General features: G+C 50.6%; 1 protein-coding gene across 1 annotated transcript; it reads left to right on the top strand.

Annotated features, from left to right (window-relative positions):
* Positions 1–3,478: 3,478 nt before the first annotated feature.
* On the top strand, positions 3,479–9,646 carry THAP12 (THAP domain containing 12). Its single transcript, XM_032679024.1, has 5 exons — positions 3,479–3,703; positions 5,611–5,731; positions 6,553–6,660; positions 7,072–7,108; positions 7,339–9,646. The coding sequence occupies exons 1-5, from the start codon at positions 3,615–3,617 to the stop codon at positions 9,285–9,287; spliced, it is 2,304 nt and encodes a 767-aa protein (XP_032534915.1). The 5' UTR covers positions 3,479–3,614; the 3' UTR covers positions 9,288–9,646.
* Positions 9,647–14,073: the final 4,427 nt, after the last annotated feature.

The following is a 14,073-nucleotide window of genomic DNA, read 5'->3' as shown; positions in this document are numbered from 1 at the left end:
GATGGCGCAGCGGCGCGCTGCGCATGCGGGCGCGCCGCGGGGCACGCCGGGAGTTGTAGTCTCCGCCGCCCAGCGACAGTGAGGAGATGGCAGGAGCGGGTGCCAAGATGGCGCGGGGCGCGTGCGCGGCGGCGCGGAGCACGCCGGGAGCTGTAGTTCTCTCCGTGTCTCCCGAAGCGATGCCCACCGTCCCGCCATGGCCCCGGCGGGCGGCTACGGGCACCCGGAGCGGACAAAACACCGCGCGTGTCCTCTGCGCGGGCCGGGGCGCGCGGCGCGCTCCTGGCGCTCCCGCTCGCCCCAGAATCCAAAATTTCAGGGATTGACATCCCACCGCCGCTCCTGGAGCAAAACCCCGGGCGGCTATTGGCCGCTTCCAGCTTCCTGAGTTAAAAGCGGCGCCGGGGGCGCGCGGGGCTGCGGCGAACCGCGTGTGAGCGAACAACAAAGGGAACAGATCCCGCACCTCCGGCCCCCTCCCAGCGCTGCGGGGGCTCCGCGCCCCAGGACCCCGCCGCCGGCCCTCTGCTGCATCTCACAGCCAGCAGCACTTGCTTTCCTGCGCTTTTCCACGAAACCCCCCCCAGTAAACCCTATCGATTTAAAAGCCCTCAGTCCAGACTAGAAATAGAAAATAAACTGCCTCCGGGGTGCAGCTGGAAACCAACGCGCCCGATTCGTGACTGCACAGAGTTGTTGCAGCGAGGAAGCGTTAAAAAAAAAAAAAAAAATTAAAAAAATCCCATCCGTGAAAACGCCTGCAAGAAACGGCTGGAAAACCTCCCCAGGAGCCTCCGGCTCTCGCTGGTGGACTCTTTCTCCCTGGCTGTTCCTGATGGACACTTTCTCCCTGGCTGTTCCTGATGGGACACTTTGTCCCTGGCTGTTCCTGATGGACACTTTCTCCCTGGCTATTCCCTGTTGTTCTCACAGCGCGGTAAATCTCGACAGGCTGGTCAGTGACTCGAGATGTCCTCCTGGCACAAGCATCTCTATTTTATTAACTTCATTCTGTTGCCCTCACACCGCTCCTAAATCCCCTCTTCCTCATCGCCCTCCCATCCCATTCTTCCCCCTCCTCGGCTCAGAGCAGAGCAGGAGCCTCAGCAATGTTCGGGCACTGGCACCTTGCCAGAGGAGCCTTTTACACACAGCCTTGTCAGGCGGAGATTGTCACCCGGGTCTATTTGCATTTAAATCCACACGGATATGTGAGCTGCTTTCACTGGAGATAGCTTTGTGTTGCCAGTCAATAGATATTTTCCCCCCTTCTATTATAATACGTATTACATTCAACAAACAAATCTATTTTACAAATCCTAACAGCTTCTGAGCTCAAAGTATCTAAATTCAGCAAGGCTCAAAAAGACATCAAAATGCCACTGTGTATCCAGTTGAGCATCTATTTAAATACTTTGCTACACCGAGGCAAAATCTCGATTGTGTAACCTCGGATAATGACAAAAATCCCTTCCTTGTGTCATTCTGCAGCATATCAGGGGAATTAAAGCTGGTACCCTCTGCAATCTGGGGAGGCAGATGCAAACCTCCACCCTCTGTGGTGTGCTGTGTTGGCAAGGAACACATAAACCCGCTGGGAAGGAAGCAAAGCCACTCCTCGGGATAGGAAGCCTCAGGATAAGGGGAAATATTAACGTTATCGCTCCTCTGAGCCACTTCAGTCCTTATCTGTGGCCACACTACAAATCCTGGGTATCTCTGACAAACTCCTGCCACTCAAAGAACGTGTCCCAGACCAGCAACTGGCAGAATTCAGCCCCTCTGGGACCTGATTTGCCTGGGATTTTAGGGCAGCTGGCACCTTCTCTCTCAAGTTACACTTTTAACCCACCAACAGACTGTCTGCTGCTTTTAAGCCCAAATCAACTCCCCAGCAAATTCCTTGCTCCTGATTTTGACCAATCATTTTCACAAGGCTTGGTGTGCTGTAGGTGCTGGGGGAGCGAGAGAATGTTAATGATTGGAAATATAAATAATCCTAATGTAAACACCAGAAATTACACCGGTCCTGGAACACCTTGCAAGTGAAAGTTTAAGTAAACTTACAGTATTGTTGCAGGGTGAAAACGGCAATGGGAAACGAAAGCATTTGCAAAGCAGAGAGGCTGATATTGCTGGCACTGAGCAGTTCCCAGGGCAGCTTTGGGCAAAAGTTCCTGTGCTGGAGGATCTCAGCACTGGGGATTAATTAGCAAGGCTTGTGCAGACAAATAAAGACAGCAAGCAATCAGGGGAAAGAAAAGATGGCTCAGACCCTCTCACTCTTGACCCCTTCATGCTGATGTGACTGTTTCAGAGTGAAACCTGATGGAAAACCTACGGAAACCGTCATTCTTTGAATCAGGACCATAAAAAGATTCCAGTGAAACTGGGAAAATGCAACGGGAATTGGGTCTGATGAACTCCTGATGTTGTTGTAGATGTCATTAACTTTAATCTGCAGAAAGTGAACCTTGAGGGAGGAGCTGGGATACAAACCCTGAAAATTGGCTCTGTGGGATTAACCTGGTGTCCATTTAGTTCTGACACATGGGTTATCCCAACAACAACAGGGCTGTGAGGCTTGCAAGGCAATGTCACAGTGAAAACAGCCAGGAAAGCATTTCAGACCTCAAATATTGTCTTGGGAACAAATGTTTAACGGAGGGAAATGTGCAGGAGTGCACTGTCACACTTCAACAGGGCACTCAGACAAAAAAGGCATCCTGACTTGCACCCTGGGAAGGAGACAGGCAGCTCAGGCCCAGAAGCACACAGAACGAGTTGCTTTACACTACATTTTCAGTATTATTACACCATATTTTCAGTTTTACGCCACTTATTTTTATTATTATTACACTGTATATTTTCAGTGTTACTACGGATGACAATAATAATAATGGAACACAAATACCCCCGGGGGTATTCAAGCAAAGCCTGGACATGGACACTGACACTGGAATGGGCTGCCCAGGGAAGTGCTGGATTTGTGTGGACACTGACACTGAATGGGCTGCCCAGGGAAGTGGTGGATTTGCGTGGACACTGACATTGGAATGGGCTGCCTGGGGAGGTGGTGGATTTGCCGTCCCTGGAGGTTTTTAAGATGAGACTGGATGTGGCACCGAGTGCGATGGTCTGGGAACCACGGCGGGGTTGGACTCGATGACCTCGGAGGCCTCTTCCAACCCGGCTGATTCCATGATTCCGTGGCGCTCAGTGGCACAGTTCAGTTGACAGGGAGGTGTTTTGGTCACGGGTCGGACTCGATAGCCTCAGAGGTCTTTTCCAAGCCCAGTGATCCCGCGATTCTGGGTGTGAAAGAGGGGCAAACCCCGCCGGAGCGCTGTCCGGACCCGACCCGGCCTGACGCCCGGTGTGAGGGCACACACCCCGGAACACAGCGCGGTCCCGCCGCGCATGCGCAAGGGGCCCGGCAGCGGCCCGTCGAGCGCAGGCGCGGGCGCGGCGCGGTGCCCGCGGCGCGGGGCACTGTGGGAAGGAGGCGGCCCCGGCGCGGCGCTGACTCCTCCGGGCCGCTCACAGCACTGTGGAGCCGCCGCGGCCCCTCCGGCCCGCCCGCCCTGCGCGCCTTTAAAGGGGCAGCGGCCACCATGCCGAACTTCTGCGCCGCGCCCAACTGCACCCGCAAGAGCACCCAGTCCGACCTGGCCTTCTTCCGCTTCCCGCGGGACCCGGCCAGGTGAGCCCACGGCGGGGCCGCGCAGCGCCCGGCTCTGCCCTCGGCCCGGCCGGGCGGCACCGCGGCGGGCAGGCGCCTCCCTCCCTCCTTCCTTCCTTCCCTCCCTCCCTCCCTCTGTCCTCCGCCCGCCCTCCCTGCCGCTCACCGCCGTGCCGGTGCCCGCAGCTCGGCCCTGCCCGCAGCTCGGCCCTGCCCGCGGCCGCGCTCGCTCTGCCGCCCGCGGGGCTGCGGCAGCGGGCGGGCCCCGCGCCTGCGCCGGGCGGGGCGGCCGCGGGGGCGGAGAGCTCCGGCCGTGGGAATGGGAACGGGGATGGAGAGCTCCGGGAACGGGAACGGGGATGGAGAGCTCCGGGAATGGGAACGGGGATGGAGAGCTCCGGGAACGGGAACGGGGATGGAGAGCTCCGGGAACGGGAACGGGGATGGAGAGCTCCGGGAACGGGAACGGGGATGGAGAGCTCCGGGAACGGGAACGGGGATGGAGAGCTCCGGGAACGGGAACGGGGGTGGAGAGCTCCGGGAACGGGAACGGGGTGGAGAGCTCCGGGAACGGGAACGGGGATGGAGAGCTCCGGGAACGGGAACGGGGATGGAGAGCTCCGGGAACGGGAACGGGGATGGAGAGCTCCGGGAACGGGAACGGGGATGGAGAGCTCCGGGAACGGGAACGGGGATGGAGAGCTCCGGGAACGGGAACGGGGATGGAGAGCTCCGGGAACGGGAACGGGGATGGAGAGCTCCGGGAACGGGAACGGGGATGGAGAGCTCCGGGAATGGGAACGGGGATGGAGAGCTCCGGGAATGGGAACGGGGATGGAGAGCTCTGGGAATGGGAACGGGGATGGAGAGCTCCGGGAATGGGAATGGGAACGGGAACGGGGATGGAGAGCTCCGGCCGTGGGAATGGGAACGGTCCCGGGGATGGAGAGCTCCGGCCGTGGGAACGGGAACGGGGATGGAGAGCTCCGGGAATGGGAATGGGGATGGAGAGCTCCGGGAATGGGAATGGGGATGGAGAGCTCCGGGAATGGGAATGGGGATGGAGAGCTCCGGGAATGGGAATGGGGATGGAGAGCTCCGGGAATGGGAATGGGGATTGAGAGCTCCGGGAATGGGAACGGGGATGGAGAGCTCCGGCCGTGGGAACGGGAACGGGGATGGAGAGCTCCGGGAATGGGAACAGTCCCGGGGATGGAGAGCTCCGGGAATGGGAAAGGTCCCGGGGACGGAGAGCTCCGGGAATGGGAACAGTCCCGGGGACGGAGAGCTCCGGGAATGGGAACGGTCCCGGGGATGGAGAGCTCTGACCGTGGGAATGGGAACGGGGATGGAGAGCTCCGGGAACGGTCCCGGGGATGGAGAGCTCCGGCCGTGGGAACGGGAATGGGGATGGGGATGGAGAGCTCAGGGAATGGAAATGGGAACGGGGATGGAGAGCTCCAGCCGTGGGAACGGGAAGGGTCCCGGGGATGGAGAGCTCCGGGAATGGGAACGGGAAGGGTCCCGGGAATGGAGAACTCTGGGACAGCTGGGAATGGGAATGGTGCTGCTCCTGGGAGAGCTGGGGATGGAAATAGTGCTCATCCTGGGGGTAGAGAGCTCCGGGACAGCCAGGAATGGGAATGGTGTTGGTCCCGGGGTGGAGAGCTCCAGGAGGGCTGGGGACAGGAATGCTTGGTTTAACTGGATGCTCACAGTTTTGGAAGGTGCACAGGCATAGGGCAACACGGGTTACCTCTTTCCTAACAAACAGTAGATGCTTAAGGCTGAATTTTTTTGTGATTTATACGTGATATTTGCTTCCTTCCTTCCTCCAAGCTGCTTAACCTGCAACTTTGAGTGTGGTTTGAAATCGGAAGGGGTTTTGTTTTATCTTAAGACTCTCTAATTCCTTTGCTCACGTGCAGGTGCCAGAGATGGGTGGAGAACTGTCGAAGGGCAGACTTAGAAGATAAAACTCCAGATCAACTCAACAAACATTATAGACTGTGTGCTAAACATTTTGAGACTTCTATGATATGCAGAAGTGTGAGTGAAAACAAGCAATTATTTATTGCACCTTGCAAAGCATAACGTTTTTCATCAGAACGCTCTGCCTTTTAATCTTTGAGCTCCTGGGTAATTGGTCACTGGGAAAATTAATTTCTTGGTGTTAATGTTGTCATGGTGTGGGACACCACACAGGCTGTTGGCACAAAGGGTGAGGTGGAAATGAGCAGCTGGGGGGAGAGAGAAACAGCTGCTCCTGCTGGTTTAAGGGGTTTGTGGAACACTGGCCTTCGCTGCAGTTCTTTCCTCATGACCATCTACAAGTCTTTTCCCTTCAATATAATCTTTCACAGTAGTGCTTTGTGGAATTCACAGTTCTACTTGAAGCAATAGAACATTTTCACAGTGAAAATGTTTAGTGGATGTTTTCTAGAACTGTGAAATAAGTGATAAACCAAACACACAACAGTAACAAAATGTTTCCTTTCCATTGCACAAATGTCTTTTTATCCAGAATGTTGATTTTTTTTTTAATTTTTTTATTTTAAATCATAATATTGCAGTAAATTAAAATGATTGCCTCCAGGGTATTTGATGTGAAGATAATGGGGAGGGAAAAAAGTATTTGTGGTTCGGGTTGGAGTTTTCTTTAGTACCTGTCTTCTCACTTTCAGTGTTCTCTTGGTATCTCCGGAATGTGCATTGCACAGCACAGCTTTCTCTTTGGCAGCATCAGGAACTGAAAACACTATAAAATACAAAAAAAAAAAGAAAGGAGAAAAGGAGGAGGAAAATTTTTGTGCGCACAGAGTGAGAATTTCCGATAGGATTCCCTAATCCCAGTCTGTGTTTGCTTCCAGAGCCCCTACAGGACGGTTCTGCGGGATAATGCTGTGCCAACCATCTTTGACCTCACGAGTCACCTGAACAAACCCCACAGCAGGTATAGGAAAAGGATAAAAGAGCTGGTGAGTCTTTTGATGTGAAATGATAATAAGTAATGATAAAAGTAATGATAAAAGTAAAAGAAAATAAAAAAAGGAAAACAAAAGAAAATAAAAAGTTGCGAAAGGAGAAATTGTGAAAAGAGAATCTGTTTACTAAATATTATAAAAGTTTAAAATGCATATTGAAGAAACTTCTAATATAAGCATGGGAATGTTAGCAGTAGTAACAGACTATTTTCATGTAGTTAGCAGATACAGGTAATGGCAGCAAAACACTACTTGAAGAAACCTCCTTGTCTTAGACTTTCTAGCACTTTCTGGTAAATATTGTCTGGTCTTATCCACAATATTTGTATCTGATCTTGATGTGTGAATAGTTAAGATTCTGTGCAGGACATTATCATCAATGTGAGTTCTTTGTTTTTCTTTAAGAGTGAAGAGGAAATAAGAACACTGAAGCAGCAAAAGAGTAAGTGGGCAAAAATAACTGAGATCATAAAAACTTCATTTACTAAAGCTGACAAGGTGATGCAGGACACATAACTATTAGTTTGTACGTGTACAAACTCTTTCCAAACAACTCATTCACTTTTAAACTGGAAACATTCTCCTCTGGTCACTTAAAGGTGATGGGTTTGGTAAGGGGGAAGTAAATGCTGCGTCTTATTGTGGACACTGATGGTATTTCTCATTTTGCAGTTGATGAAGCCTTTGAACGGCAACAGGCAACTCAAGAGTGCAATGAAAGCAATGCCCAAAATACTGTCTCAGAGGAAGGAGGGCAGGGACAGGAGGAAGAGGCTGTTCCCTTGACAGTGGAGGAGAGAGAAAACAAGGATTACCTGAAATCACTGTTTGAAATCTTGATCCTAATGGGGAAACAAAATATCCCTTTGGATGGCCATACCGTCGATGAGCTTCCAGAAGGTATTTTTGCCTCGGACAACTTTCAGGCTCTGCTGGAGTACAGGATAAACGGTGGTGATGAGGTCCTGAGGAAGCGGTTCGAGATGACTGCGGTCAACCTCGAGTACTGCTCGAAAACCCAGCAGAAACAGATGCTCGAGATCTGTGAGAACTGTGTCAGAGAGGAGACGCTGAGGGAGGTCAGAGACTCGCACTTCTTCTCCATTGTCACGGATGAAGTAGTGGACATAGCAGGAGAGGAGCATTTGCCGGTGCTGGTGAGGTTTGTGGACGACTCCCACAACCTGAGAGAAGAGTTCGTAGGGTTTTTGCCGTACGAGGCCGATCCTGACATGTTGGCCGTTAATTTCCACACAACTATTACTGAAAAGTGGGGTCTGAACATGGAGCACTGCCGGGGTCAAGCCTACATTGTCTCCAGTGGGTTTGCTTCTAAAATGAAAACGGTGGCTACGAGACTCTTGGAGAGGTATCCCCAGGCTGTGTACACGCTGTGCTCCTCCTGTGCCTTAAACGTCTGGCTGGCAAAATCCGTCCCCGTGGTGGGTGTTTCCGTTGCGCTGGGAACGATGGAAGAAGTTTGCTGTCTCTTTAACCAGTCTCCACAGTTGCTGGTAGAACTGGACAACACCATTTCTGCTCTCTTTCAGGACAACGAGGAGAAGGGCAACGAGCTGAAGCAGATCTGCCGCTCCCAGTGGACGGGCAGGCACGACACCTTTGAGGTGCTGGTGGACCTCATGCAGGCCCTGGTGCTGTGCTTGGACGCCGTGAGCAGCGACTCGACTGTCAGGTGGAACAACTTCATCGCCGGCCGAGCGTTTGTGCTCTGCAGTGCCCTGACAGACTTTGATTTCATTGTCACCATCGTCATCATGAAAAACGTCCTGTCTTTCACGAGAGCGTTCGGGAGGAACCTCCAAGGACAGACGTCGGACGTGTTCTTTGCAGCTGGCAGCTTAACGGCGGTGTTGCACTCCCTGAACGAGGTGATGGAGCACATTGAAGTTTACCATGAATTTTGGTTCGAGGAAGCAACAAATTTGGCTACGAAACTGGACGTACAAATTAAGCTGCCGGGAAAATTCCGCCGGGCGCAGCAGGGGAACTTCGACCCCGATATAACGTCAGAAAACTACTACAAAGAAATCCTGAGCGTCCCCACAGTGGAGCATATTATCCAGGAGCTAAAAGATATATTCTCAGAACAACATCTGAAAGCTCTTAAGTGTTTGTCTTTAGTGCCCTCGGTCATGGGGCAGCTCAAATTCAACACGTCGGAGGAGCACCACGCCGACATGTTCAAGAATGACTTGCCCAATCCAGACACGCTGTCTGCTGAGCTGCACTGCTGGAGGATCAAGTGGAAGCACAGAGGGAAAGACATTGAACTCCCAGCCACTATTTATGAAGCACTTCACTTGCCTGACATAAAGTTTTTCCCCAATGTTTACGCACTGCTCAAGGTCCTGTGCATCCTTCCACTGATGAAGGTGGAGAATGAAAAGTACGGGATAGGGCGGAAGCGCTTAAAGGCCTACCTGAAAAACACCTTGACAGAGCACAGGTCCAGCAACCTGGCCCTGCTGAACATAAACTTTGACATAAAACATGACTTAGATTTGATGGTGGACACCTACATTAAGCTCTATCCAGATAAAGTAGAATTTCAAGAAGATGGTATTCCCCCAAACAGTTCTGAAGTAACAGAAAATGCTTAATTTTTTAAGCTCTAACCAATCTGTTGAAACAGCTTGTTCTTAACTTAGGTTTCAAAGCTGAGGAAAAAAAAAAAAAAAGTGAAATGTTAAAAACATCACTGCAATTGTGTTTCCATTTTAGGCCTCGGACTGAAGAAACTGTGGTCGGTGACCTAAATTATGTGTTGTTGGTCCACACTAAATGTGTTTGGCAAACAAAATCAAGCCTGAAAATAAGCCCATGCTCTTGGCAGAGGGGCTTTCTACACCTGACTGGCTTACCCAGGGTGCTCCTTTACTTCATTGCATCGTGGGAAACGTACCTGATGGTTGTAGGTCTGATGGGGCTGTTACATACTCACTGAGGAATTAGGATAAGGAAAAAAAAAACCCAAAAGGTTCAAAGGAGTATAATCCGTTTAAGTTCTGTTACTTAGGATTTTATTCTTTTCGAAAACAGTTTTCAGAGGAGTCTTTGGTGTGTGTTTCAGTGGCATTTGGGAGGGTGGTTCAGGTGTTGCACGAGCCCGGTGTGGGGCAGTTCTGGTGTGAGTGACTGTCAGTGACACAGGGGTACATTTACAGTGTCCTTGGCAGAGTCATCCCCCTTGTTTACATTCCTTTGTGTGAGACACAAACCGGTGATTTCTTCAGGCTTTTAACAGGTATGGCAGGAGTATTGGAATTCCTGAGAGCCACTAAAAATGTGTTCCACAAACATCTGCATCTGTTCGCTCCCTCCCGACATCCTATTGTATGTTTATTTGTAAACTCACCCAGGACAGATTAACAAAAGAGTTTGTTTGTTTGTCTAGAAGTAAGATTGAAAATATTGCTGTTATTTTTGGCAAGAACGAAACATTTTTGTACAGTTTATTGCGATTTAAAATAAAATGTGAATTGCTTTGTACGTAGTATTGAATTTCTCAGTAGAGCCTTTTAGTCTTGGCACCTTTCTTCTCCATTGTTTTTGCAGTTCTGGTGAGCAGCACTGTCTGAAGACACAGGTAGCTGTGACAGCACTGCTGATCTGTGTGTTCTGCTGAAGGTTTTGTGAAGCATTTTGAGGTAGCATTAATTGAGATAGCATTAATTACTGTGCTGTGGAAGTTCTGTCAGCCAGGCAGGAAGAGATGAAATTGGAAATGGCTGGAAGGTAAGGGTTTTGCAGCTATCCTGATGCATGCCATTTTATAACTTATTTATAGAATCACAGGGTGGTTTGGGTTGGAAGAGACCTTAAAGGTCGTCTCCTTCCACCCTCTGTGGATTCCCCAATGTCTGGTAAAGGGTAAGGCCACATCCAGCCATGTGCCGGAGCCAGGGGAACTGCAGGGGCTCTTGTGACTCTGCAGGATCCTCCTTCCTTCCCCATATTTGTATGGAATTGGCCAGTGGGTTCAAAGGTACTGGTGGAAGCCTGATAAACTCACACAAGCACCCCAGAACATTTACGGGGGTTTTAAAATCCTTTTTATTTCAGGAACGGGGCTAAAAATACCAAGTAAGAAGAGCATGCAGAACTGTTAACACCATTTCTGCCTGGCAATTTGGTATATTCTAGCAGACAAACAGGGTAATTCATTTACCCTTTTTTTTCCCCCTGTTTAAAAGCCAGGCATATCAGGATTCTTTTAGCTTTTAAATGGGATACATCCACCTCCTTTGCGCTCAGCTGAACGTGCTCAGGAGCTGTAGGGACGTGCAAGGAAAACCAGAAGGGAGAGCAAATGTCACCAGTAAATGCATCCTGAGTTTCCAGTGGGGTGGGAGAGCACAGGTGCCTCAGATTTAAGGTGGTTAATGTGCAGCCCCCACCCCAGCTGTGTGTTCGTGGGCAGTGCCTTTAAAATCAGGCACCATTAAAATGTCTTCTTTCACATATTTTCAGATTTCTGGACCATCAAAGGGACTTAAAGATTGTATTAATTTGGTTATGGATTACAAGAAGGTTGGAGAGGGACTTGTGACGAGGGTAGTGCAGTGATAGGACAAGAGGGAACGGCTTTCAACTGAAGGAGGGGAGATTTGGATTAGAGGTTGGGAAGGAATTCCTGGCTGGGAGGAGGGGGGAGGCCCTGGCACAGGTTGCCCAGAGAAGCTGTGGCTGCTCCATCCCTGGAAGTGTCCAAGGCCAGGTTGGAGCAACCTGGGCTGGTGGAAAGTGTCCCTGCCCATGGCAGGGGATGGAATGAGATGATCTTAAAGGTTGCCTTCCGAGCCAAATCGTTCTGTGGTTCTATGATTCCCTGCAGGTAAAGTGGCAGTGTTTCCTGCTCCACTGAGAAATTTAATTTCCCCAATGCTGTGTTATATCCCTAAAGATCTGGGGCTTTTTTTGAATGGCTTTTTGGTTTTGTTTTGGGTTTTTTGTTTTGTCGGGGTTGGGTTTGGTTTGATTGGTTTTTGTTTTCGTTTCACTGAGATTTCGTTTGTTTTGTTTAGATTTTGTTTCATTTGGTTTTGGTTTGGGGTTTTTTTATGTTTGTTTGTTTTTTTAACAGCCGCCAAAGCTGAATAGTCACTGGTTTGTCAATATTCACTTCACTTCTCCAGTGGAGAACAGACTTGGACTAAATGGAACACAGAGATGTTCAACACAATAGGCAGTGGGAGTCTTGAAACAAAACCCCGTGCCATCAAAGCCAAAATACAAAAAGCTCTTAACAGAAAACATATTTGGAAAGGACAGATGGAAAAAAAAAAATGACTCCTGAGCTGTGTAACAGGATCACGTCAATCAACCCAGCAGCAATGGCACACAGAAAACAAAAAACAGAACCAGGCAGGATGGTGACACCTCCCACTCCTCAGGAACCAGGAGGGAGTCAGGGTGACCATGGCCCTGGGAGGCTGAGGACAGGCAGAAGCAGCAGAGTGCTTATAGCAGTGCTTTGCTTCCATAAAGCTGGGCTTTGGGAGCTATAGGAAAGCATCATTTCAATAAATTTTTTTCAACAGATCAGTTAAAAAGTACAGCCTCGGGCTCCCAACCAGCCTTTTTTCCGCGTAGCAGAAAGAGGGTGATAATCAGGGTGTGCAGAGAATGAAGCAAAGCTTCACTCCCTGGTGTATTGCAGTGTTATTTTTGCCACTAGATGTCCTGCTGACCCCGCGGGCCACGGGCTGAGCTGCTTTCCAGGAACAGGAGAGACCAAGGTGGAAATCCAGCTGTGACCAAGCCTGCTTGTGACTTCAGTCCTCAGGGGATTGTTTCTGATTGATGGCAGCTCCTTCACACAAAGAGCCTGGGAGAACCTTCTCATCTATCTCCTTTTTTCGGGTGTCAGAATGGGAATAAGACTCTTGCTGTCCCCCATCACTGGTCCTATTTCAGAGTTTCCTGCTCTGACGTTGTGATTCTCGTCCCCACCCCGTCTCCCTGATGGTCTCTTTGCTTTTTTTCCGGGGGGTTTGTTCTCTTTGGCACCTACAAGTGGTGCGGACTGAGATGAGCTCACCACTCGGTGTTTCCATTCGTTCCTGGCAAAACTGAGGCGCTTTCAACACAAACTGACACCTTCCCAATCTCTCCGTGTTCCCAGGACTGTTCAGGGTGGTGTCCCAGTGCAAGGAAATTCCGGGGATGCTCAGGAGTGTATCTCAGCGGAGGAGCCTGGAAGAAAATATCAGAGAGTTCATGTTTTAACAGCCTTCCCTCAAGATAATGGTGAGGATTGGAGAGTTTTCTCCCCTTTCCATTATTTAGCAATTATCAGAAGGGAAGTGCTGCACGGGATGGGTGGGGCTTTGACAAACAAGTGTGTGATAGAAATTCCAGGAGTGGCAGAAATGGCCACCATATCTTCTGGACAAACAGGACAGCACAGGCAGGCTGAGTTCAGTGCCAGGAGCTTCAGGAAGAGAAGGTGGGACCCAGAGCTTGGGCTGGTCCCTGAGTCTGATCTGACACCTCCAAATAAGAGACCTGAGAATGGGAGGACGTGTGGGTCCCTCCTCTCTTTACCTGCTCCCACTAATGGAAAAGAGCTCCTGAAGAAGAAAACTAGGGAGGTTTTGTGTGCAAATTGTGCTCCAGCATGGAGACTTATTTCAAACAGTCAAATATCACAGAAAACCCCTGCCCTAAACCGTAGCACTTAAAAGGGGTTACATGGGGACTTTTCCCTCTGTTTGAAGTCTGGTTGAGTCTAGCTTAATTATCTAGTTCGATCTGATTCATCATCCAGCTCATTGACTTTCATTCAGGGGGTTGGAACAAGATGGTCTTTAAGGTCCTTTCCAACCCAAACCATTCTGGGATTCTGTGACAGGCAAAGGGAATAGGGAAGATGAGGCAGAACAATAATCAAAATGGCTCTAGGCCCGTTGCTGCATCCCTGTGTTTTATGATGCCAAGAACTGCCCCTGCCGTGAGTCAGAGCTGTGGCCATGTCTGTGCCATTGCATAAATGAACTGCAGCTCTCCCGTTATCCCCCTGCAGACCAGGGCTGAGGCTGGATCAGGGGGCAGAGGGAAGTCACGGAAACGTGGAGCAGGAGGAGGCAGCAAGAGGCACAGGAGAGGCATTGCCAGAAGGGCTTTATTTGATCTCCCGCTTGGGGTGGGTTTGCTCAACCCCGCTGATACCCCTCAACCCCGCTGATACCCCTCAACCCCGCTGATACCCCTGAACCCTGCTGATACCCCTCAACCCCGCTGATACCCCTGAACCCCGCTGATACCCCTCAACCCCGCTGATACCCCTCAACCCTGCTGATACCCCTCAACCCTGCTGATACCCCTCAACCCCGCTGATACCCCTCAACCCTGCTGATACCCCTGAACCCCGCTGATACCCCTGAA

This window comes from Chiroxiphia lanceolata, chromosome 2 (genome assembly GCF_009829145.1).
Source record: "Chiroxiphia lanceolata isolate bChiLan1 chromosome 2, bChiLan1.pri, whole genome shotgun sequence".
In the NCBI taxonomy this organism is placed as follows: domain Eukaryota; kingdom Metazoa; phylum Chordata; class Aves; order Passeriformes; family Pipridae; genus Chiroxiphia; species Chiroxiphia lanceolata.
The sequence above is the reverse complement of the archived record's forward strand: the minus strand, read 5'-3'. Positions and strand labels throughout refer to the sequence as shown.